A 22,774-nucleotide genomic window follows, 5' to 3' on the forward strand; every position below is an offset into this window, starting at 1 on the left:
GATTCATTCAATGCATTCTTTTTAAAATAAAATGTACTTAATTTTTTAATGGTATATTTATAAAAGTAAAACATTTTTTTAATTGGTTATCAAAATGTAAGTGCTGTGCATCAGAGCAGGTGCGTTACTGACAAATAAAGGCATTTATGATAAAAAAGAATCTTCATATAACACCAGATCATCGAGTCATAAACAAACACACTTACTTTTTCAAATTCATCAAAATTCAGTCCAAAAAAATCTCTTTGTCTTTGTATTTGAACACGCACACATCCACACACACACTCCCACACATTTTCACATGCATCCTCTGAGTATAATGAGATCTTGTTAATGCCATGGCAACTGCGAGCTTCCACACGCCAATGGGTCTCATCATTATTGCTTGTTTATGATTAAAAAAACCTGCGACCTGCCGTTGTTATAGCGTTCATCACTGTCTCCCTTTGTACCTCTGCTCCACGTTAGCCAGGTTGCTATGGAGCTCTCACACTATCAGATCACACTCAACGGATTGTGTCATCACTTCCTCCATAAAGCGGGAGGTGTGGGGCCTCTGTTCGCGATAAAGCGTTCACTGATATCTCTCAGTGCCGGGCGTCCACACTAATGAGTGAGTTTAGCTTGTCATCCGTCTGGTGGATCTCATTAAGGACTTGCTTTTATGTTTCGATCCCTCAGAAGAAACTGCCACTCCTCTGTAAACCTGAACCAACCAACTGCAACTGCTAACTGGTCATTTCCGACCAATGCCTTCCTCCAGCTGCTCTGCATGGCTGTCCCAGTGCACTACTGTGGGGAGCTAAGAGGAAAGACCATCACACATGTTGTGTTAGTAACTCCAGCTGCCCTGCCCCAGCCGGCCTCAGGGGAGGGTAGATCAGGAGTCAATTAAAGAGGCATTCTCGGAATGCTTTCAGAAGGTTGAAAAAGGAACAAGGGACGTCTCCACATTGTTTATTTGCCCACCAGCAGCCACCTTGATCTGAATTTGTGCCGGTGCATGTCGACCAGGCTGTCAATGAGAGAGAAATCGTACAGTGTAAGAAGGCACCAGAGGTCAGCTAGAGTAAATCTGGCTGCTCAGAGAGCGTTCACACATACAGTAGCGACAAAACAACCCAAAGTGATTTCACTGCTAGCAGCAAACACTTATTACATATCAAAATGGAATAATCAAAGCAGAAGTTTATAGTTTAATAAACTTAAATCATTCAATATAAAGAAATATATAAATTACAATTTTCTATAAACTTTTCAAAATTACATAGCATACACAAAATCTACTCATCCATCTATCTATTCATCTATTTACCCATCCATCTACCCATTTATCTATCATCCATCTATTCATCCATCCATCCATCCAAACTTCAAGGTTTACTTTATTACTTTTTACAGCTTTTCTCTCAAAACTTTTAAAATGAATCTCAAGGAACAATGTAAAGGTTGTCTACATAAACATAGCTTTTGCAGTTAAAAATTAGTTATGAATTTCAATTATTTTGATTTTGCTTTCTTGCATTCACATTCGAATTGCAATTACGCATCCTGTTTGATTCCTCAATTAAAATTCAATTCAAATTAAAGAACTCAATTGACCCTTTGCAGAAAGCTTGATTGACAGACGATCTGAGCAGTCATAAAGCCGAATCCGCCATTCTGTCCGACAAACAAATCAGACAGGAGAGCAGATTAACGTCAGTGGGCTTAAACATGAAAGATGGTGTGCATTGACGTCTTTCTGCGGTTGAAATAAAATACGTTCTGATGTTAATTCATGTTTATTTCATGCTTTAACTAGTAAATATGAAAAGACGATCGTTTCATGTGTGCCGCTTGAATTGAGGCGCTACAGCGATCTGTCACGACACATTAAAGAGCAACAAAATGGTATTTATTGTTTGAATTTCTTTAAAAAATGTTGTTTCATACCAAAAGTAACCTGCTCTGTTTTGTCTGTGGAGTGTTTTCAGTGTTCTCTTTGCTCCGCGATGTATTTTTCAAATGTGTGAAAACATGATGTGTAGTGTGAGAATGGCATGGCTTGTCGGACATAGCAGCAGTAAATAAGGGGGGGGGGCTCTTTGTGAATTGCAATTTGAAAGGCATTCTGAATTGAATTCTGAATGGTGCATAACCTTCCTATGACCTCCAACTATAAAACCACTCCAAAGGATATTATAGTGACCTACTGCATTTGATCCAATAACCAATCTGAGCTTTTCCCTCCAATCCATAAAAGCCATTTGGAACTTGTCATAAATGGTAATCCTGTCTTCCTGCTTCTGAATGTCCCAATCAGAGTCTTTCCCTCCAGTTTACAAAAGCAAAGACCACAAGTAATAAAACTGACGGGCTGTCAATGACACCACGCTGACCAATGGGGACTCTTCCCTCCGACTGACAAAAGCAAATCAACACTTCTCAGGCAGGTGGGATTTGACACATAGAAGCCCATGCTGCAAGGAGAGGTGGGTAGATAAAGGAAGAGGTGAGGTACGTGTTTCCTGTGTGAAAGGAAGAATTTGTGATACGTGTTAAGAGAGACACAGAAATCCTGCTTTATTTACAGGCTCAGTGGACCCACATGAACTCTACCCACACTGTAAATGCTTTGTTAGCACAAGCGCTTGAACAGAAGACTCCTGCTTAAAGCACACAGGAGAGATGCGTAAACAGCAGGCGAGGCTTTGACACTGCGTTGTTTTTGATAAACTGCATCCTGCTGGGTAGCACACGCTTACCTGTCTTATAGATTTCATAGCGCAGCGAAAACCCTGCCCCCTGGTGGGCATAGTCAGAGACAAATTTGATGTGCAGAACGGGGCCTGAGGAGATGATCGCAGGGGGTGCGATGTTACTGCAGTGTTTCCCCAACAGATCAGCGCTCTCTGAGTTCCCATCCCGGATCTCAATGAAGTCATACCTATGGAGAAGACCAAACAGAGACGTTTATACAAGAGGTCAAGGGCATTAGGCAACTGTTAAATTCAAATGTTCCCCAAGCTGTGCGAAAATCCAAATGGGAAGAGTTACCAGATGGTGTGCTAGAAAAACTGTCCGATACCGATGATTATTTTCATGTTATGGCCAATAACTGATAAATCATACTATTTTGTCTAAATAAATTAAAATTATATTTCATTATTTATTCATATTTCAGTCATTTTAACTGCTACAAGTGAATTTACACATCACAAAATGATCATGTGCAGTATGAAAAATTAACTTTTACATTTAAGATTACTTTTAGTGTTTGTTAATTTTATAGCATTTATAGCTTTTAAATTTGTATGCATGATTAAATATCTGATATACACCCAAGATTAACTAACGCAGATAAATAAATAAATAAATGTACTCTAATATTGCAAGCAATGTTTTGTGCACACACAATATGAAGGCAGTAAACCATAATAGTTCCACACAGAAAGCAATTAAAAGATTTTTGCATGACTGTAAACACATTAGAGAGAACAGACACACAACGCAGTGTTAAAGGTCTGTCTGTTCTGCCACTGCTACATAATGAGTTTGATCTTTTCTTGTTTAGTGTTTTTTCTCCCTGTCAACTCTCAAGATATGAACAACCTTGCCAGAAGAAATTACAATGGGATTGTGGTTAAAAGGTGTTTGATCTCAATTAACTATGAAACTATGTCAATTATACACACCTAACATGTTCTACCTGGTTACTAAATAGATTCTTCCACTGAACGGATTTTAAAAATTGACCTGATGGCAGGTAAATTAAAAACAGCTCCAGAACGAGCAAAAGAAAGAAATAAAAAGAGACAATAAAAGGTGTATTATCTCTCTTTTGAAAATGTGAATCAAAGAGTTTCTTTTTAAAATAACACATCAGACAGAAGTGATTCTGGGTCCAGCTGGCAGACAGCGAGGGTAAAAAGCGCTGCTACTTAGCACAGTGTTGTCGTGTTAATAAGACTGAGGTTTATGTAGCTGTACTAGCAGAAGGGCATGACTTCACAGAGCAAGCTGTGCCTCATTTAACCACCAAATCAGCAAGCCTGTGGACCCTCCAAACATCTGTACTCGTCAGCGCTAGAGAGTCATTGTCTAAAACACTGCTCCAGCTCAAGAAACAAGTGCAGAGACAGAGAAATCAATGAGCCTCGACTTGAAGAAACTATGCTTTCTCTCCTCTGACATATTTATTCAGCGTATTCCTAGAGGACAAATGCATTGCTCTGTCATAGTTTGGGAGACTTAATGGAGTTCTCAGTTATGATTCATTGACGTGCCATCTCAAAAACAAATGAGACATACAATAATGTGGTCAGAAAGTAAGTCGGTATCCTTGATTGCTTGCTGAATGCTTATCGAACATGTTAGGGTGATAATAAAGTATTTTTTTTCTTTATTATGGGTTAAAATACACTATCATTCAAAAGTTTGTGGTTGATAAGATTTTTGTAACACTTTATTTTAAGAACCAGTTCTCCTTATTATCTAGCTGCTTATTAGCATGCTTATTACTAGCATATTGTCTGTTTATTAGTACTTATAAAGCACATATTAATGCCTTATTCTGCATGACCATATTTTAGATCCCTTAATCCTACCCCTTACCTAAACTGAACAACTACCTTACTAACTATTAATAAGCAGCCAATTACTGAGGAAACCTTTTAAGTAATAGTGAATATGTGTTCCCTATTCTAAAGTGTTACCAGATTTTTTAAAGTTTTTTTTTTAAAAAGAAGCCTTTTATGCTCACCACTGGAGCATTTACTTGACCAAAATACAGTAAATAGTAATGTTAAAATATTAGAACAATTTAAAATGTTCTATTTGAATATTTTAAAATGCAATTTGTTTGTACAAATTCTTTAAATGTAACAAATTCCTATTTCTATATTCTGTAGAGCCTACAAACTTAAAGAATTAAACTTTTTTAAACTTTCCAACTTTCAGCATTCAAACATTGTCTTGAGCATACTAACATCTTAGGGGCCGTTTACACGACAACGCGTTTTTTTTTTAAAAAAGAAGTCTTTTATGCTCACCACTGGAGCATTTACTTGACCAAAATACAGTAAATAGTAATGTTAAAATATTAGAACAATTTAAAATGTTCTATTTGAATATTTTAAAATGCAATTTGTTTGTACAAATTCTTTAAATGTAACAAATTCCTATTTCTTTATTCTGTAGAGCCTACAAACTTAAAGAATTAAACTTTTTTAAACTTTCCAACTTTCAGCATTCAAACATTGTCTTGAGCATACTAACATCTTAGGGGCCGTTTACACGACAACGTTTTCAGCCAAAAACGGGAAACTTTTTATGCGTTTTGACTGTTCGTTTACACGACAACGACGTTTTGGGGACTGAAAATGCATATTTTTGAAAATGGATTTCAAAGTGCAAGTTTTTGAAATCGGCACCGTTATCGTTTCCGTGTAAACACCCAATACGGGAATCTTTAAAAAAGGTGATGTCATGCGCGTGCGTAGTATGTACTAGGTATGTGCTAGGTATGTAGACATGCGCAATACGTGTCGATTTTAAAGGCAAGCGCGAACAAACATACACAACAATGGCAGAGTATATGGTCCTGTTGTTGCTGCTCAAGAGTTTGTAACGCTTCTTCAGCAAAGTGTGGATTTACTTCACCAATATTACAACCAACAGCGGAGATGCATCATATACATCATATAATCATCACTTCCCTACAGGTACTGTTTACCAGTGCTGGGGAAAGTTACTTTTAAAAGTAATGCATTACAATATTGCGTTACTCCCTAAAAAAGTAACTAATTACATTACTTAGTTACTTTTTATGGAAAGTAATGTGTTACGTTACTTTTGAGTTACTTTTTAAATCTGGGCAGGGCTTGCTTGTTTGTTTTTAATATAAAAAAGTTCTTCTTTTACAAATGTAAAAGCCCTTTTCACAACAGAAGTGAAATGAATACGCCTCAGGCTGAAGGAAATGCAAATTCACGTCTGTACAGTAGAGGGCGCAGCTCAAACAAATTGCATGAAGAATATGACTCAGGAGAAGAAAGTTCAACACTATTCAGCAATAACAAAAATTAAACACGTGTCATTTTTGCTTATTAGTATGGTTAAATTAGATCATCGGAGGTCAGTAGCAAAGACATTGGTTAATAAAATGGGATTAAATACATCAATTATACTTGTCTTATTTAACATATTTAATTATTTCAGGTTTATATAATATTCTGAGTTTGCATTTGACTGTTTTTATTCATTTTGAGGAATACTGAATCGGTTTTTGTGCAGTGAGATGAGTAAATAATGTTCATATTTAGTCTAGAACTACAGTAACATTACTGTAACTCACTCCCCATTTTTCTCAACATGGCAACACGAGAGCTGTCAGTCAAGACATGGTAAACAAAGTAACTAGCATTACTTATTTGAAAAAGTAACTCAGATATTTCCTTCTAACTTAAAAAGTAATGCGTTACTTTACAAGTTACTTGAAAAAAGTAATCTGATTACGTATCTTGCGTTACTTGTAATGCGTTACCCCCAACACTGCTGTTTACACCTTGTGACAGCGCCAACTACTGACCTGGCATACGTAATACAGCGTTTTTGGCCATTTTTGTGGATATGTGTTAACAGGAATTGTTTTGAGAACATTGTCGTGTATACGTGAAACTTCTTAAAAACGCAATGGAAAAACTTTTCAGTTTTTGACTACACTGTTGTCGTGTAAACGTAGCATTAATTCCTTCAACCCTGTCTGTTTGTCTTGTATTTGTCAGGTTCACAGAGTCTGTAAGAGTAAAGGAGGATATCTCAGGAGCTGAAGCTACCAAACACCCTCCAATCAAACATTTGTACAGGCCTCCTCAGTGCCTTTGATAACACGTCCCACCTCAACGCGCACTTCTGTCTCTTTCCTCAAAATGACAGGACACTCTGTGATAAAGCACGAAAACATGACAGCCAGAGAGATGAAAGTACAGAGGAAACATCTGACAGACGCCAGCAGCTGTCTTTAACCAGCCTTAAACACACACACAAACACTTTCAAATAAACTTCTGGACACATAAAACACAACCACACACAGTATTCTGTTCTCCTTTGTAATTTTAGATGCTTTTCATTTAAAATCAGAGTTAAAAGTTACTCTCACTTTTCCTGATTCATCACAAACGCCAAATAACAAAGACACAAACCCTCCTACAAAAACAGCATTCACCTAACACTAAGGACACAAGCTGTGTGAGACCATTACAGTCACATGGACACCAAACAACAACACAAACACTGGCTTGTATTTGCTTTGGATGTGAGGGTAATTTGATTTTCATGGATCCTATTACTGAATGTTGTTACTATGGTGAATCTGTTTGGGGTAAGAATGCTGGCATTGTTGACCGACCCCAAAAAATGTGTTCATACTACATAAACTCCACAGTTTTTGTGTGTCGAAGACTGATTCTGTTCACTCTGTTGGCCACTTGTTTTTTTCTTCCTTGTTTTCACTTTTACTTTACCCCAGCAAATTAGGGTAAACACAGGCTTTGGCACCCTGAGCTTGTGTATGTGTGTGTGTTTGACTTGACCACAGCAGAGTAAGTACCAGCAGATGTACCCCTCCTCCACCATCAGAGCCGCATGTTAATTGCCTTTCACGCGTTGTATTTATGAGTCAGGACACTTTTTCACACCTGCACAAACCTATCAAGCATCACACGTCCCCTGCAGATCCAGGCATCTAACAAGGCAAATGCACACATTTTTGCTGACACAGTTTTGAGACTATTTTGTGTCTTATAGCAACATACTGCAAATGAGAGTCAAATATTAAGTTTACTTTTTAAAATGAAGGTAACTTTTGCTCCAATATAGTTTTTTTCCTTGTCTTTAGTGGATCACCTAGGCTGTCATACCAAGTTTGGCTTAACTAAAGGCAGAAGATGATGGGACAAATGTTTGTAATTATGCGTTTACAAATGTTTGTAAAACAGTAATTATTTTTGCAATTCTGTTTGGTGGCATTAATGGAAATGACATACCTTTATGATGCAGTATTTCCACCCTAGAATAGTTTTGCCTTTTCAAATCTATGGAGGTATTAGGCCTATTGTTTTCTAACCAGGTAAAACACAGTATGCCAAACACTATTTATGTCAAACACTTCACTCACAGCAATAAATAAAAACAACAATAATTAAATAAACACCTTTATTACAAAAATCAAATCAACATTACATAAGTAGATTTACACAATTCAAAGATATCCTAATGTACAGTGTGAAAAAATAATATTCATTTAAAAATAACTAAAGATTACATCTAAAACTGTTACTACTGTTTCTTCAAAAAACTATAATAATATGGTACCACTATATTGTTAGCTAAATATAAATTCTAAAATGCAACTAACTATAAAAAGGATGAGAAAATATTTCTCATATAGTTTTGTTACTGACATCACAAAAAATTTTTCCTATCAAACTCTATGGTATTTTGCCACAAGTTCATTTGTGACTTGGAAGCTAGACAGATGCCAACATGGCTATATTGTGTGATATAAAAGACTATGCAAAATTAAAATACTACCCAAACTACATTCAGTAAGAGTAACGTTTGGGATTATGTTGAGTCCTCATTTGATATCCAAAGCAAAATCTGGGACTTGTTGGACAAAACCAGTTAGAAAACCATAAATTCTCTGCTAGAGCATGTTTTAAATAATTGGCTTGTTAGATTAAATGCTCCACTGGATTTTAGTTGGATTTTCATGTAATCGCTTTTCATCAAAAACCACTTCACAATGCATTAGCCATTCAACAACTTGTACACGTACTGGACAGCTACAAGTAAGCAACCTTTTCTAAACCCACAACCTAGAATAAAATATAAAAAAGATATCATGTTTGTACATTTTGACCCCCCTACATTTGAAAATATTGTTTTCCGTTTTAGATGAATAGATCCAGATTTGCTGCAGGAGAAATCGCACCCCTTTGATTGAAAGTAAATAATCACAGGCTTTGCCTAAAAACCTCAATCTTACCCAGTGGAAGAATTAAAATACTGAAAGTCCCTCTAAAATGTTAACTGCTTGTTTGAGAGCATTCCCAGACCGCACTCAGATCGACCATTTATTTGGTCATAAAACCAGGAAAGGTATTAAGAAGGAAACAGAGGTAGAGTTGTTACTGCAATCTGAAATGTCAGAGAGCAGTCTACTGAATCCAATAAAGAATTTAAATCCTCTGTTATATATACCCAGTTATGACTGAACATATGCTGTCATTTTCATATCTGCCCTGTAAGCGTACAGCAAGCCCATAATGGTCACAACAGATACGCCCGTACTCTGAGAATGATGTGATATGTGTGGGAGACCTGCGTGTCCCCCCTGAGTCCTGTCCGGCTTCACACCATCCATCGATTCTTCATTACAAGGGGAAAACTCGCATTGATCAGAAGGACCTCTGGGGAGCCACACCGAGTGATGATATCATCCGCTACTGTTGGCCTCAGTCGAGAGGAAATCTAGCTGTGAGGTTAGACGTGTTCATTTGTCAAATATATCACAGATAAAGCCCCACGCCGAGAGACAGTGGGGGAAACTGCTGTGTAAAATTGTTCCTTTCATAGACGTTCAACGTCAGTCATGAGCAACTAAGAGGCTAGTCTGTACATACTGTAGTATCACTACCGTCTCCTGTGAGGTTACTACAGAAACAAAGGCAGCTGTCTCTGCTCCCCAGCTGGAGACGGTGGGGTGTCCCGGGGTCTGTGATCACGGCTCTGCATGTGGCCGGAGTTGAGAGGTCTAAAAATGCTCTCAGGCGATCATCAGTTCGGATATCCCTCTTCACAGAAGACAATGTACAGACGTCACCAAACGCTGAGGCCTCGGCTCTCCTCAGTGTAGTAAGAGTGTGAAGTGTGCTACTGTAAGTGTACTCTGAAACACTTGCGTACTGTAATACAGTGGGTTTGTAAAGAAAATCAAAAATCAAAAAATCAACCAATGTTAAAAATAGCAATGCTCCGATATTACAATTTCTAGCTGATATAATAAGCTAATACTTACTTTATCATTATTATATTATGTATATGTAACTGATAAATGGCAGATTTTAAAATTCTATACTATTTTGTTCAAATAAAGAAAATAAAAACAACACAAAAAGCAAAAATGTACAGTATGAAAAAAAATCAACCAATACTAAAAATAGGAATGCACCAATATTACAATTTCTAGCTGACATAATAAGCTGATAATTATTTTATTGAAATAAAAAAATACAACACAACTATATATATACAGTATATACTTTATATATAATGTATGTATATATTAGTGCTGTAAAGTTTTTGTTTACATAATATATGTGTGTGTACTGTGTATATTTATTATGCTTATATAAATACACACACATTCAAGTACATATTTAAGAAAAATATGTTAAGTTTATATAATAAATATATTTATATATGATTTAAATTACATGAATATAAATATATACATGTAAATACACGTAAATATTTTCAAAATATATGCTGTATGTGTGTGTGTATTTATATACATAATACATATATACAATACACACACACATATATTATGCAAACAAAAACTTTTATTTTGGATGTGATTAATCGCGATTAATCGTTTGACAGCACTTGTATATATATTGTATATATACATACTGTACATACACACACATATATATATATATATATATATATACACGGTCTGGAAGCCTCAGGGATGTTATCACTGAATTAATAAAATCCCTGGGACGGAGGGGAGAATGAAATATCCATTCCTTGTGTATTAGTATGGTGATTAGATAATATCAAAAACTGGAATACTGTGCCAGAGGGAGGAAAAGAAAGTGTAAAGAGTGGGGAAGGAGAAAAACAGATAAAGATGAAAGAGGAATAGAGTAAGAGAGTGGTAAAGGAGAGAGAGAACCAACCATGACTTCAACCTGCTCAGCCCCGTTTCTATACCCATGCCATTCAGTCGAGCAGCTTTTCTGATTGCATTACAGATATATCATGATAAATCAACCCATGCTTATTATATTTATTCCACAATAATCTATTTATAACTTTTAGGAGCGGGACACATCTGATGCTGTGCCAAGAAGCCGTGGAACAATCCGGTGAATTAGAAAGAAGCCGGTATGACAAGTGAAGCGGTGTCTTTCGTGTAAGCGCTGAGCCGTACCTGTAACTTTGATAGATTTACTTTTTTTTTTTTTTGAATTACATCTGGTCCTTGTCATCCAACTGATATGGTAGAGTGCTCTGGATTTCATCACACTCTCTGGCAACAGGAGAATAAATGGTGCACTTCTCTCCTCTCTCCTTTTCTACTCATCCTTTTCGTGACCTTAATGGCTATGCTCCAAAACCATTTAAAGATGAGCTACAGACACAAAGTCTGTTCCAAAAGGTAGGCAGGATAATTAGTGCACTCATGATGCTGACTATATAGGCAGCTCACTATAGCTCAAAAGTATGGTTTATTAGTGCGGAGAGAGATACTGCCCTCTAAAATATCTTCTTTTAGCCAAATTCTTAGGTATTGCTGCATGTATCCATAACAGAAAAGCACTGCAGCGGTAACAAATACCACTGCATATTATTTCTAAAATATACCTAAAGTACATTTACTGCAATAAGAATAATTTAATAAGCAATAAATATATTACACAATACAACAACATAAAGTTTGTTACAAATTCTTTAAAGCACTGATGAAAATAAATTAGTTTTTAATATATAAAGTGTGCTCTATTTGCAATGCTAACTTCAGCTTCTACTAAAATCAGTTGTGAGTTGAGTGTCCCATGCTGCTCTAAACACTGGATGCCTGTCAAGGTTTTAGAAAGAGGTACTGCCTCCAAAGTGGCATCCTTTGCTTTAGTAACAATGTTTGAGAGCCCACCTTCAGTCCCTGCAGAGCACTGGAAAATCTGTGGAGGAAGTGTTTGCAGTGACAGTGTGGCTGGACTATCAACACTGTTTACTTCATCTACTGTATGTGTGATGAGAGAGAGAGCTGAATAGGGAATGTGGAGTAAAGCAATGCTGAGAATGGGCCATGCCTTGAGAGATGAGTCATTTTAATCAGACACAATGTATGGAGGGAAGAAAGAGGGAACAATTGAGCGGGAAATGGAAGGAGAGAGAAAGCAACATCAGTGGATATCATTGTGTTTTGCATGTACTAGGCTTTTTAACTAGCCTTAGCAGTCCTTAGTCAACTAGCTTTGTTTAAAAAACAACTTCAAGCCAACCAGTGGCTATACTGATCAACCAACACCAAACCAGCTGTAGCGTCTCGACCAATCTGACACACTAATTTTAATTTGATTTAACCTAGACCAATATGGAAATTCATGTAAGTAAGAGCTGCTCTTTCCAAATGGGTGGAGGAGGAGGATGAGTGAGAATTACAGACCAAGGAGGAAAGAATGGACAAAAAATGGAGGTTATGACAGAGTTGAAGGAGAAACGAGTGGAAAGACGAAACATAAGGGTGTGGTGGCAGACGAGCAGACTAAACTTAATGAGGTCAAAGGGGAAACCCTGCAGAGCAGCCAGTTTTCAGCATGTGTGCATATAAACATCTGTCAGTTAAAACTGAGATGCCAGGATATGATCCCTGAGCTGCATAATCATATCTGACAGGGAAAACGCTTCAGGTTAAATAAATTAAGTATAGCGCTTAGCTGCTGATGGAGCCAGTTTGGTGTCCAGTGGAAAGATACTGAGCTGTTACTACCTCGGGATCAAACACAGATCAAATAAATAGCCTTCCCAAAGTGTCTATACCACAATATGTGTGAAGGCTGAGAGCTTATGATACATACAACACTATAACATTGCACGCACCCATAATAAGAGCTGTTATTAAATGTTATTCTCATCGGAATTATCAAATGTTAAAATGTTAAAAAGTCTGTTTCACTCCACCCTGCCCAGCGTCTGTAAGTCTCGACAACATAATTAAACGATCTGTCCACTTCACAAAGAGTTTGTTGTAACACCTTCCAGTATGGCATTGCGTGACAATTTTGTCTTACAAAGCTAATGCGAGAATCAGAGGTGGCTGTGTTTAAGCATGTTAATGGATACATCATTTTATGACTTGTTTATTAAAGAAGTGCTTGTGTTTATTAGGGATAACAATTGCGGTTGTATTGGATCCCCAACAGAACTCCATAGTCCCAACTTTGTCCTTAATTCAACTGCCTGGCCAAGAGACAAAAACAATAATTGCTAGAAAAGCAGCAGGGAACAAGTCAGGGAGTTTAAAGAAACAAGAGAGCTAGGGTGATGATTTTAGCCGAGAAGAGTCTGGCTTTGTGTTAAACAGAAGAGACTGATATACTGTATAATTTGTGCATTTATGAGGCCTACAGATCAGACATAAGAGTAGCTTCCATCTTTGTGTACTACACTGAAATCATAGGCTGTAAATAACCATACTTAAACTTTATGTGGTTGAAATGCTCACAGGGCTTCAGAGAGATATATAAAGGCAGAGAACAGGATCAGAATGATCATCTGCCTAAAATAAACAATAACTTGAAAACTAGCAAAAAAATTCTAAATTTAAAATATATTTTTATTGATTTAAATATAATTCAATATTAAACATTTATTTTGATATATAATACATTTTAATATTTAATTGCATTAAATATTATATAATATTTTAAACACTACATTTAAAATATAATAATTTCTCTTACTATTTATCAAATGTACATATACTGTATATTTAAAATGTATAATTTTGTTCAATACAATAATATTGTTCAAAAATGTCAGTTCAATGCATAACCAACATAGAAATCACTCGGCATCATGCTATAAACAAGACAAACAGCGCTCACATTGTCTGCAAAAGATGTAAAGATCTAGTCTGAACATTTGTAGAAGAGCGGCAGATGGGAGAGAAGACGGAAGGTTAAAAAAAGAAACATCTGTTTTAAGTCTTAGAACTGGTTGTGTTAACCTGAGAACTACTGGGAAACTGTCCACTTTCCTCTTTTCCAAATGTAGCAATGTGTCTGATTCAATATGGAGTTCTGTTTACTAATGGACGCGCAAAGAAATCCCCCGCGGGAGGAAAGCACGGAAAAGGATGTGTGATGTAATGGAACGTGCCGCATCTTCTGTCAATCAAGCCAAGGGTGGAGGGAGAACGAGAGACGAAAATAACAACAGTACTATCCCGTGCACAAACCACTAAGGAGTAAGCAAAGTGCTGGAATGAAACACATATCAGACTTTCCTGTCTCTCTCTTTTGATCTCTCTCTCTCTCTGTTGCTGTGCTCACTGGAAGTGCTCAGTGAAGACACTTTCAACAAAAGCTTCTGAAAAATTAATGCTCCAATTTCAACAAAGGAATGTCAAAAGCCATCCCATAAATCTCTCTTTAAAAACACTTCTATGTATAATTAATAGATCCAAAATGTTAATAAATGCCAAAAGGACAAAGGGCAATATTCAGTGAGTAGAGTGAGAGAGCTGAAAGTGGCAGGTTGTGACAGGCTTTGTGGCTCTGCCGAGAAGGGTTTGTAAAACATGACTCATGGATGTCAAAGTCTTCACTAGCGATTGCTAATTTCCCATCGAATTTGTCCCACTTTACTAATCACGCTTTAAAACAAATCCACCCAAACTGTGAAAATACAGTGAAACTCCAAACCTGACCCCGTGCATTTCTGCTGCTGTCCAATAGAGGGAGGAGTTGGAACAGCTGCTGGTGAAACACATGCAGAGAGCTCAAGCCTGCACGTTTCCCAGAAATGTGTGTCGAAGCTTTGTTTATAGGATATTTAATTAAAGTGTGTGTAATGTCGACTAGAGCCAGGCTCAGCAGGGCATCACAGGAAGGCTCCAATAATCACTAGGCAAGAAACATCAGCAGTCTTTCCTAATCAACTCATTTTTTTAAAGCAGCATATTAAGCAGCAGAATTAATAAAATACCACTTATTATATAAAAGAAAGTAAACAAGACTGCCTTGTCACCTCTTGGGTATATAAAATACAGACTTGTCAGATTTGATATACTCTCCCATTTATGAATTGGTTATGGTTATAATAATAATACATAGTTTCTTCCTATATATAGTTTCCTAATTAATCATCAGCTACATAGAGCCTCAGAACCTTTTCTGCTCACCTGCAGTCCAGTTTCTCCAGCTCAAAGTGCGGGTTGAAGTTTAGGACGATACGTTGGGATGGTTCGGGCGCTGTGATCACCCATCGACAGTTCTGGTGGGGTGGGTACTCCAGTGGGTAACCGGGTGTGGTGATGTATCCTGCGTCACTGGCATCTAAATGCCCACCACATGGCTCTGTAAAGACAAGAGGTGAAATATGATTCAGCTTCATTCAAATGAACTTCACAGTGAAATGTGTCTAACATAGTGTATTTATATTAATTTAAATGTTACTCAATGGCCATTTTTCAGTTGTTTGAAGTGATTCAGTACACATGAATCAATATGACACAAATGATTCTAATTGAGCGAAAGGAAATAGCTGACCTCTGCTAGTCAATAAGTGAAGCAGTCATGACTTAGTAACTAAAGGCTTTTGTTCTGTGCCCCGACATTTAATACGAATCAACACAAACTGAGAAATCAAAGAATCTGCTGTCCAATGTCAAATGCGCTTGTCCCAGCTGTCATCTGGTATACAACAATATCACTGACAAGCAATCTGCAAACATTAGGACACAATCTTCAACAGTATCTTCAGAATAAAAACCAGTCTATCACACATGACAAGCTATTCAGTGACAGGAAGTGTGTCTGCGTGAGGTCAAAGATCAACCCAATGCTGTGATCAGTCACAAAGATGCCTTTCTGTGCGGAAAGCGCGCTCATTCTCTCTCTCCCCTGCCTGTGTTTACCATTCTCTTCCCGAACAAGCCCTCGGCTCCCACAGCTCAAATAATTGATATGGCTCTCATTCATTATTGCTCTGATCATAGTATTGAGGCACAGCTGTTTAACCTCTGCTAGAGCGCTACGATGTCAGCGTGCACCAAACTCACATGTTCGAGGAGAGGCACGGTGGCGCTGAATGATTCAAGATGGCTTCAGGAACTTGCCTGGAGAAGATATTTTGAAGAACGTTTCTTGAGCTTTTCTTGTTGATGCAAAGAAAGTCAGTGGAGTTCAATTATGTTTTAGACATATTTTATGGATAAAAGCATTTGAAACAATCTTCAGAATGTCTTCTTTGGGTTCTGCAGAAGTCAGAAAGGTTTGAAATGGCATGAGGCTGAGTAAACAAAGTCATCATTTCAGGGTGAGCTGTGCTTTTAAAAATGAAACTTCCACTACAATCAAACTGCAGTTGAAAGCATTGCAATCCAAGCGTGTAGAACTCAGCAGATCACAGGCGTTCCAAATCTGTGGGAATCTGTGGAATACTGTGGTGGCAGATTCCATGTGGTCCTGCTCATCTTACACCAGCAGTGGCCCAGCAAGGATGGACGTACAGCACGCACTTTGCTGCCGTTACTTGAAAATCACAACAAATACACCGCAACCAACATGCACGGAGCTGATGTTCTAGCGTCACACATGGCCCAGTGGGGACGCTGGGAAGGAGTTCAGAGGAAGTGACGGCTTTGATTGACAGTTTGAGGTCTGTGGCTGTTTTCCACAGCGCTTTCTGTGAACAATTACAACTCATCTGTATTGCACACTTAATCTCTCACACTCAGTCACCGACTTTCTCATCGTCGGAAAACAAGATTGATGTGGTAGGATGCGACCTCTTCATACCTTCCAAATTTACACTGCATTCAAACGATACTGCGACTAAACCAGGCAAAATGTGTCTTAATGAACTATGATGAAAATAGCAGTGTGTACAGTGCTGAACTGGGTTTAAAACCCAGCTGCCCCTCATTTATTTGCAGCTTGCAACAGTAAACAAATCTTCAAGAAATAATAAAGTTTTCATGTACCACCAAACATGGAAAAAATAACGCATCAAGCCTCAAATGACAAACTTAGTTCTAAATAGCCAAACAACAACTGAATTTAATCATTGTTTTGTGCAATGTTTTATATTAGAGATTGGTCACAGTGGTTGACTAAACTCAATCATGCCAACTCTCTGAAGATTTTAGCATGGTGATGGATATGACAATGTTAATGTATTTGGTCTGCTGCTGAATTGCTGCTGCTGTTGGTTATTGCTGTAGTTGTAGATTATTGCTGCTGCTGCAAGCAAGTACAGGAACTTGCTACTGCCAGTGCATAATGCAATACAGTGCTGTGAGTATTTAAGACATACTGTTGCTGCAAAAATAGCATATAAAATAACCCGTAGCAGATCTATACAGGTGGAGCTGGGGAAGGTGGAGGATTTCAGAGACACTCTGAAAGAGCGCTGCAGGAATCTCAAGTGAATGCTAGCCAGCCATATAAATGCAAGGCAGTAAGATGCATTGGCTACATATGCAGCATGAACCAATCAGCTTGTGCCAAGTCGTTTAACTCTCTGAATATCATCAGTTACATTAACAACCCGTCAGCCTGCGCCATCTAGAGTTTCATGACTGAACTATATATAAGTTTATCTAGACTTTCTTTTTTCTTTTTAAAAAGGAAAAAAAAAATTTTTGATTTATATGATTACATTTATATTAGCATATATATTTGGTTTAAATAAAAATATTCTTAAAGTTTTATAATTCTTTTAATAGTTTCGATTTTGTTTAGCAGTGCTTGATATTTTATAGTTTTAGACTTTTAATGGTGCTGTGCTTTGGCTGTTAAACAGTTTGCATGGAAAAACCGTCTCACAAAAGTCTTTAAATTCTGTCTTTCTAAAGCACCACTGCTACAGACACACACATGCAGATGGCCGTCTTTGTCGGTTGCGTCGGATCTCATGCTGTTTCTGAGTGTCCCATCACTAGCACTGCATTTTTAAGACAGCATGTCAAGTTAAAAATAGCCCAAGTTTTAGAAACGCATCTTGAGACCCCTGTGCTCTGTTCCAGTCTGTTGCGCTCCATCCAGCTGTTTTCCAACACAAAAGCATGTCTTTACGTAAATGCACCTTATCAACCTGAAACATTCTGACTAGTCATTCAGGCAACCCACTGACTAGCCTAGTTGAATTAGGAAATATGTAGTTTTGCACTAAACACACTCCTGTTGGCTACATCTGAACAATCCCAGCATCATCACTTTCTCATATGTTCCGGGTCGATTTGTTTGTGTATGCGTGTGCTTGCAGAAAGGAGGGTCGGCAGGCTGACTGGGCTCATTAGGAGGTGTTCTTCCTCCCTAAGCTCTGGGCCTCAACAGAACCGGTCTGACAGTGCAGAGATTCATTTCTGCTCTGAGCAGAGATAGCAACATATACTGCAGAAGTGTTGTGTTGCTGTGCGTGGTGGCCTCATGAATTATTGTGTCTGTACTGCTAAAGGAATCTATCCATCTACAGTCTCTGCCACATGCTATCACAGCAGTATGCAGCCCTGGCGAATGGGCCAGAGTCAACAGTGTGTGTGTATGTGTGACTTTGGCTGTGTTTGCCATTCTTGTGAAAGATTTGCTGTGCACCAAGTACAGATGAAAGTTATGTGTTGGGGAATGGAAACGTTATTTAGCCTGAAAACATAAAACACAATTTTGTTTCACTGAACTTTTTAAAGGTGCACTGCTAAAAAGCTTTCAGAAAGCATAAAGAAATGAACAGTTCTTGTGTTTAAAACATGTCGACTCACATGAGATTAATAATAAAAGCTAATAATAGCTTTTTTAAAAATTTTACATGAAACAGATTGCCTTATGGGGACAGGCATTTTGAGTCATCACATGACCACAGTGTAACCCCTGACAATTAAACATTTATACATTTTTTTAAAACAACAAAAGTGAATAAAGTTGGAAAAGTGCATTTCTAAAATGGCATAAACAATGTGCAAATCCTACATCCACACCACTAGGTGTCAGTAAAAGTCCCATACAACTGCCTTCCGAGTCAGCGCAACAAAACAAATTACTGTCTGCAACTGTAAAATTACCTATAGTAATTGAAACAGTAAAACTTCTTAAAGTTGTGCTCACAGTGCTGGCACACCAAAAAAAAAAAAAAAAAAAAAAAAAAACAAATCTGATGACAATTTCTTCCGCCTGCTTTATCGATGTGCTTCAAAATGCTGGATGCGTAAATTCAACCCAGACTTGGCTGTTTAACATCTCCAGTTATATCCTAAAAAAAACTGACAACGAAATAAAACGGCTGATTAAAACTAAACAACTTTCTCTTTAAAAGCCAGAGTTCAGACCAAGAACATATTTTGGCTTGATTTCCTTGAGCTATAGCAGCGTGTGAGTGAGTGAGGTGAGCGGCGCTTTCTCTCGCCTTCAAATCCAGCTGACATGAAGCGTTTCCCGGTGTCGTCCCCACAGAATCCAGCACCAAACGCTCGCGTGGGAAAACACTGTCCACGGCGGAAAACTGTCAGAAAAGGGCAGTTCGGATAAGGTCTTCAGTGCAGAGGGTCCGTAACTGAAGTCTTGTGATAGAGATACTCCGTGCGCTGTCTCTTTGGCACTGCGCGTCTCTGCGTTTGAGCGCTGAGTCTTGCGCGGCAGCAGCATGTGGATGTAATAGCATTAAGGACGGGCGCAGCTATCGCATTACAGTCAGCACCTCGGCCCGCCTCTCCAGTCTCTGATTAAAGACCAGCCACTAGTCCCGCAGTTACGCTATAAAAAGGCGAGCGAGAGAAACACAAGCGCCCACAGCCACACAGGCTCGTCAAACGCTCGTGGCTGTGCGAAACTACAGGCTGGTTTAGAGAGTTGTAGACGATGTACGCTGCTAACAATGGGTCACTGACAAATAATGATGTCCAAAATGATCAAATCCCTTAAATGTCCAGTTTACAACATATGTGATAGGCTCTTAGAAAAGCAATCTTTGTATTCGTTTTGGTTTTATGCATTTTGGGAAAAAATATTTATGTTTGTTTCCAGCAAAAAATTAATTACTCAAAAAAAAAGTCAAGTGGTGTAACCATAATTTAAAAAAATAGCACTGAAGTACATTCCTCCTGAGTACTTTTTAGAACACACAAGTTAATCATTATTATTATTATTATTATGTTTAACAATTGTTTTTATATTTTAGAAAATGATTTTAGTAAAAACAAAACCTACAATAGCAAGAATCACATTTTTTATGTATATAAAGACATTCTGGGGTGGTTACTCCATTTGACAATAACAAAATATGCTTTTTCATAAAAAAAAGTCCTAGTAAGTGACATTGTCATTTTTTATGGCTTACGTAACAAAATGGCTTCCTGTATGTTGGTTGCACCACACTGATTTTGGTGAAAAAAAGTTTTTCAAATATTCATAATATAAAAAAATGAAGAAATAATGAAATATTATTTTAGATTTTTTCCCCCTGCACAGTTACACCAACTAGACACTTTATAAAGGATCCCACAAAATCCCCAAAAATATAAAAATGATGTAATTCAGAAACTGAAAACATGTTAGAACATGTCTAAAATAGATCTGGACAAAAAAAAGTGTCACCTCGTTGACCAAGATTTAGCAATAACATAAGGGAACAACAGAAGGAAACTGTTGTAATTATTATAATTATGTATAAGCTGCCATTATGTTCGACAGCTTGATACGTGATTGATGTTAGAAACATAACAGTTTTGATGCCCTCCAGTTGACTTTAGACAAAAAAGTGCTGAGTTGAGCCATGCATTAGGTAAGGAAATGTGCATAGTAATGCGTGGCTGAGGTTGAATTAATGCAAATGTTTTTGTCAGCATGCCAAAGAAAGATCAGCAAGGGTATAGGGGTCAAACTTTGAGCAAAAATACAAGAAACTGAATAATCCAATGGTAAACGTTCCATGACGACAGATGTTTGACAGAAACTAAAAACATATGTTTTTCTTTCCTTGTGACTGATGCACTGTTGAAAATACACACACATACATACTCAGTTAAAATAAAAGCAACAAGCAGAAGTTTGTGGTAGGATGTGTGGGACACTGAGAAAAGGAGAAGCGAAAGCAGAACTTGGGAAGAGCAATGTCCCTCTGGCTCTGCCCGTCCAGAGTCCTTTAATTTAAGCCCCCTGCACATGAAGACAGAAATAAGACACTAAGGTACAGCAAGAGTTTAGGGTTTAGAAAGAACTGCTAGAGTAGACCTCATCAACCACTCTGTGCACATCAAAGCTTCGACATCCATGCAAGGAACCCAAACTCTCAGATATGTTCTTGTGCACAGATCTCTTCAGATCCACCCAATACAGGGCTAGTGAGGGCCCCAATCTGCCACTAACTACAGTGGCTTTAATGACACAGCATTACCCTGCAGATCCCGAAATAAACTCCTCTTTCTTCAACCACCCTGCAGACGCTCTGCACACGCTTGACACTGTGATAGCAGGCAGCTGAGGAAGCACGGGGAAGTTTTTTTTAAGCTTTTGATGCCTTGTCAGTTTCAGGTCATGTCTTATTGAAGTCAGATGATTAGTCATGTGTTGTGCCATGCCTGAGCTGTTAATTCTGAGAATCATATTCTCTCATGGAGGAAACAGGAAGTGCAGAAAACATGATTGTTTTTGTAACACTGGACTTCTTTTCATCATCACCAACCACTCAATGAGAAGTTCCATAGATCACTTGACAAGACCTCAATGACAGGCCGCCGTGCTCTTATCTCTCAGAGAGTACTGACTCCATCTCTCAGCTCTTGAGACCACTGCACTATTTGAACTGGGGGCTTGGGCCTGTCAACAGTAATACTTGATAAAGATTGCTCTTTTGCACTGTCTTCAGACCAGTCCTGTGGTGTCACCTATCACGGATGAGGTCAGAGTTTGCGTATAGTGAGGGCTGGTCTTGGATCAGGGTGAAATAACAGCTTCCCTTTGAAGTGTTGACAGGCCTGGCCTGTGCTGTCCACACACACCTCGACCCACAGTAGACCTGTGATCATCCATCTTACTGGCTAATGCCAGGCAGAGCATGAGGAGATCTCGTTAGAACAGTGGAGCCTCTGTGCATGGTGGTGGGGCTATCCACACTCTCAGCCTCACGGGGGAAGTGTTGAGTGTGTGTGCGTGTGTGTGAGCGCTGAGGTTCCTGTCAGCCATACAGGGAGGAAAGTCCCTGCCACGGTCCCAGCAGTGGCTCTTCTTAATCTTCTTATGCCATTTGAGCTTAAGTCCTGCTCGAGCCAAAAAGCAGCCAATGCTGACACATCTGCTTGTTTACAGTTACCACTGTTTATGTCTGGAAGGAAGAACGTACAAGAAGAAAGTTCCTGAAGACAAATATATGTATATTTATGTTCACAAAGGAACAAAAAATAATAATAAACAAAAATAATAATAAAATACAAAACTGTCAGTTGGTGTAACCATCAAGTAAAAAGCATGAAAATCCGTTTTTGCACCATGAATCATGCAAGTTTACACAACTTAACTCATGATATAATCACTGGAATATCAAGTCACGAAAGTTTTTTTTTAAATTGCTCCACCTGACCTTAAGAAAATGTGATATTTTTTAAAATAAGGATAGAGGAGAATTAAGTTAAGGAAATGCTCCAAAACACAAAACTGTCAAGTGGTGCAACCATAAAGTAAAGTCTACTAAAATACTTTATTATGTGTGAATCATGAATTACCATGAATATTAGATATATAAGAAACCATAAATATAAAAAAGTTTAAGGTTACTCCACTT

At 38.0% G+C, this 22,774-nt stretch overlaps 1 protein-coding gene across 1 annotated transcript in view; it reads right to left on the reverse strand.

Moving 5' to 3' along the window:
• The window catches only part of nrp2b (neuropilin 2b), a 67,871-nt gene extending 51,887 nt beyond the window's left edge, over nt 1-15,984 (reverse strand). The window contains exons 1-3 of the mRNA XM_016287305.1: nt 15,921-15,984; nt 15,186-15,360; nt 2,748-2,929 (exon numbers count right to left, since the gene is read on the reverse strand). Of these exons, the coding sequence (XP_016142791.1) occupies nt 2,748-2,929; nt 15,186-15,360; nt 15,921-15,984 (421 nt within the window). The remainder of the gene's footprint in view (nt 1-2,747; nt 2,930-15,185; nt 15,361-15,920) is intronic.
• Nucleotides 15,985-22,774: the final 6,790 nt, after the last annotated feature.

This window comes from Sinocyclocheilus grahami, unplaced genomic scaffold (genome assembly GCF_001515645.1).
Source record: "Sinocyclocheilus grahami isolate Dianchi unplaced genomic scaffold, SAMN03320097.WGS_v1.1 scaffold220.1, whole genome shotgun sequence".
NCBI lineage: Eukaryota > Metazoa > Chordata > Actinopteri > Cypriniformes > Cyprinidae > Sinocyclocheilus > Sinocyclocheilus grahami.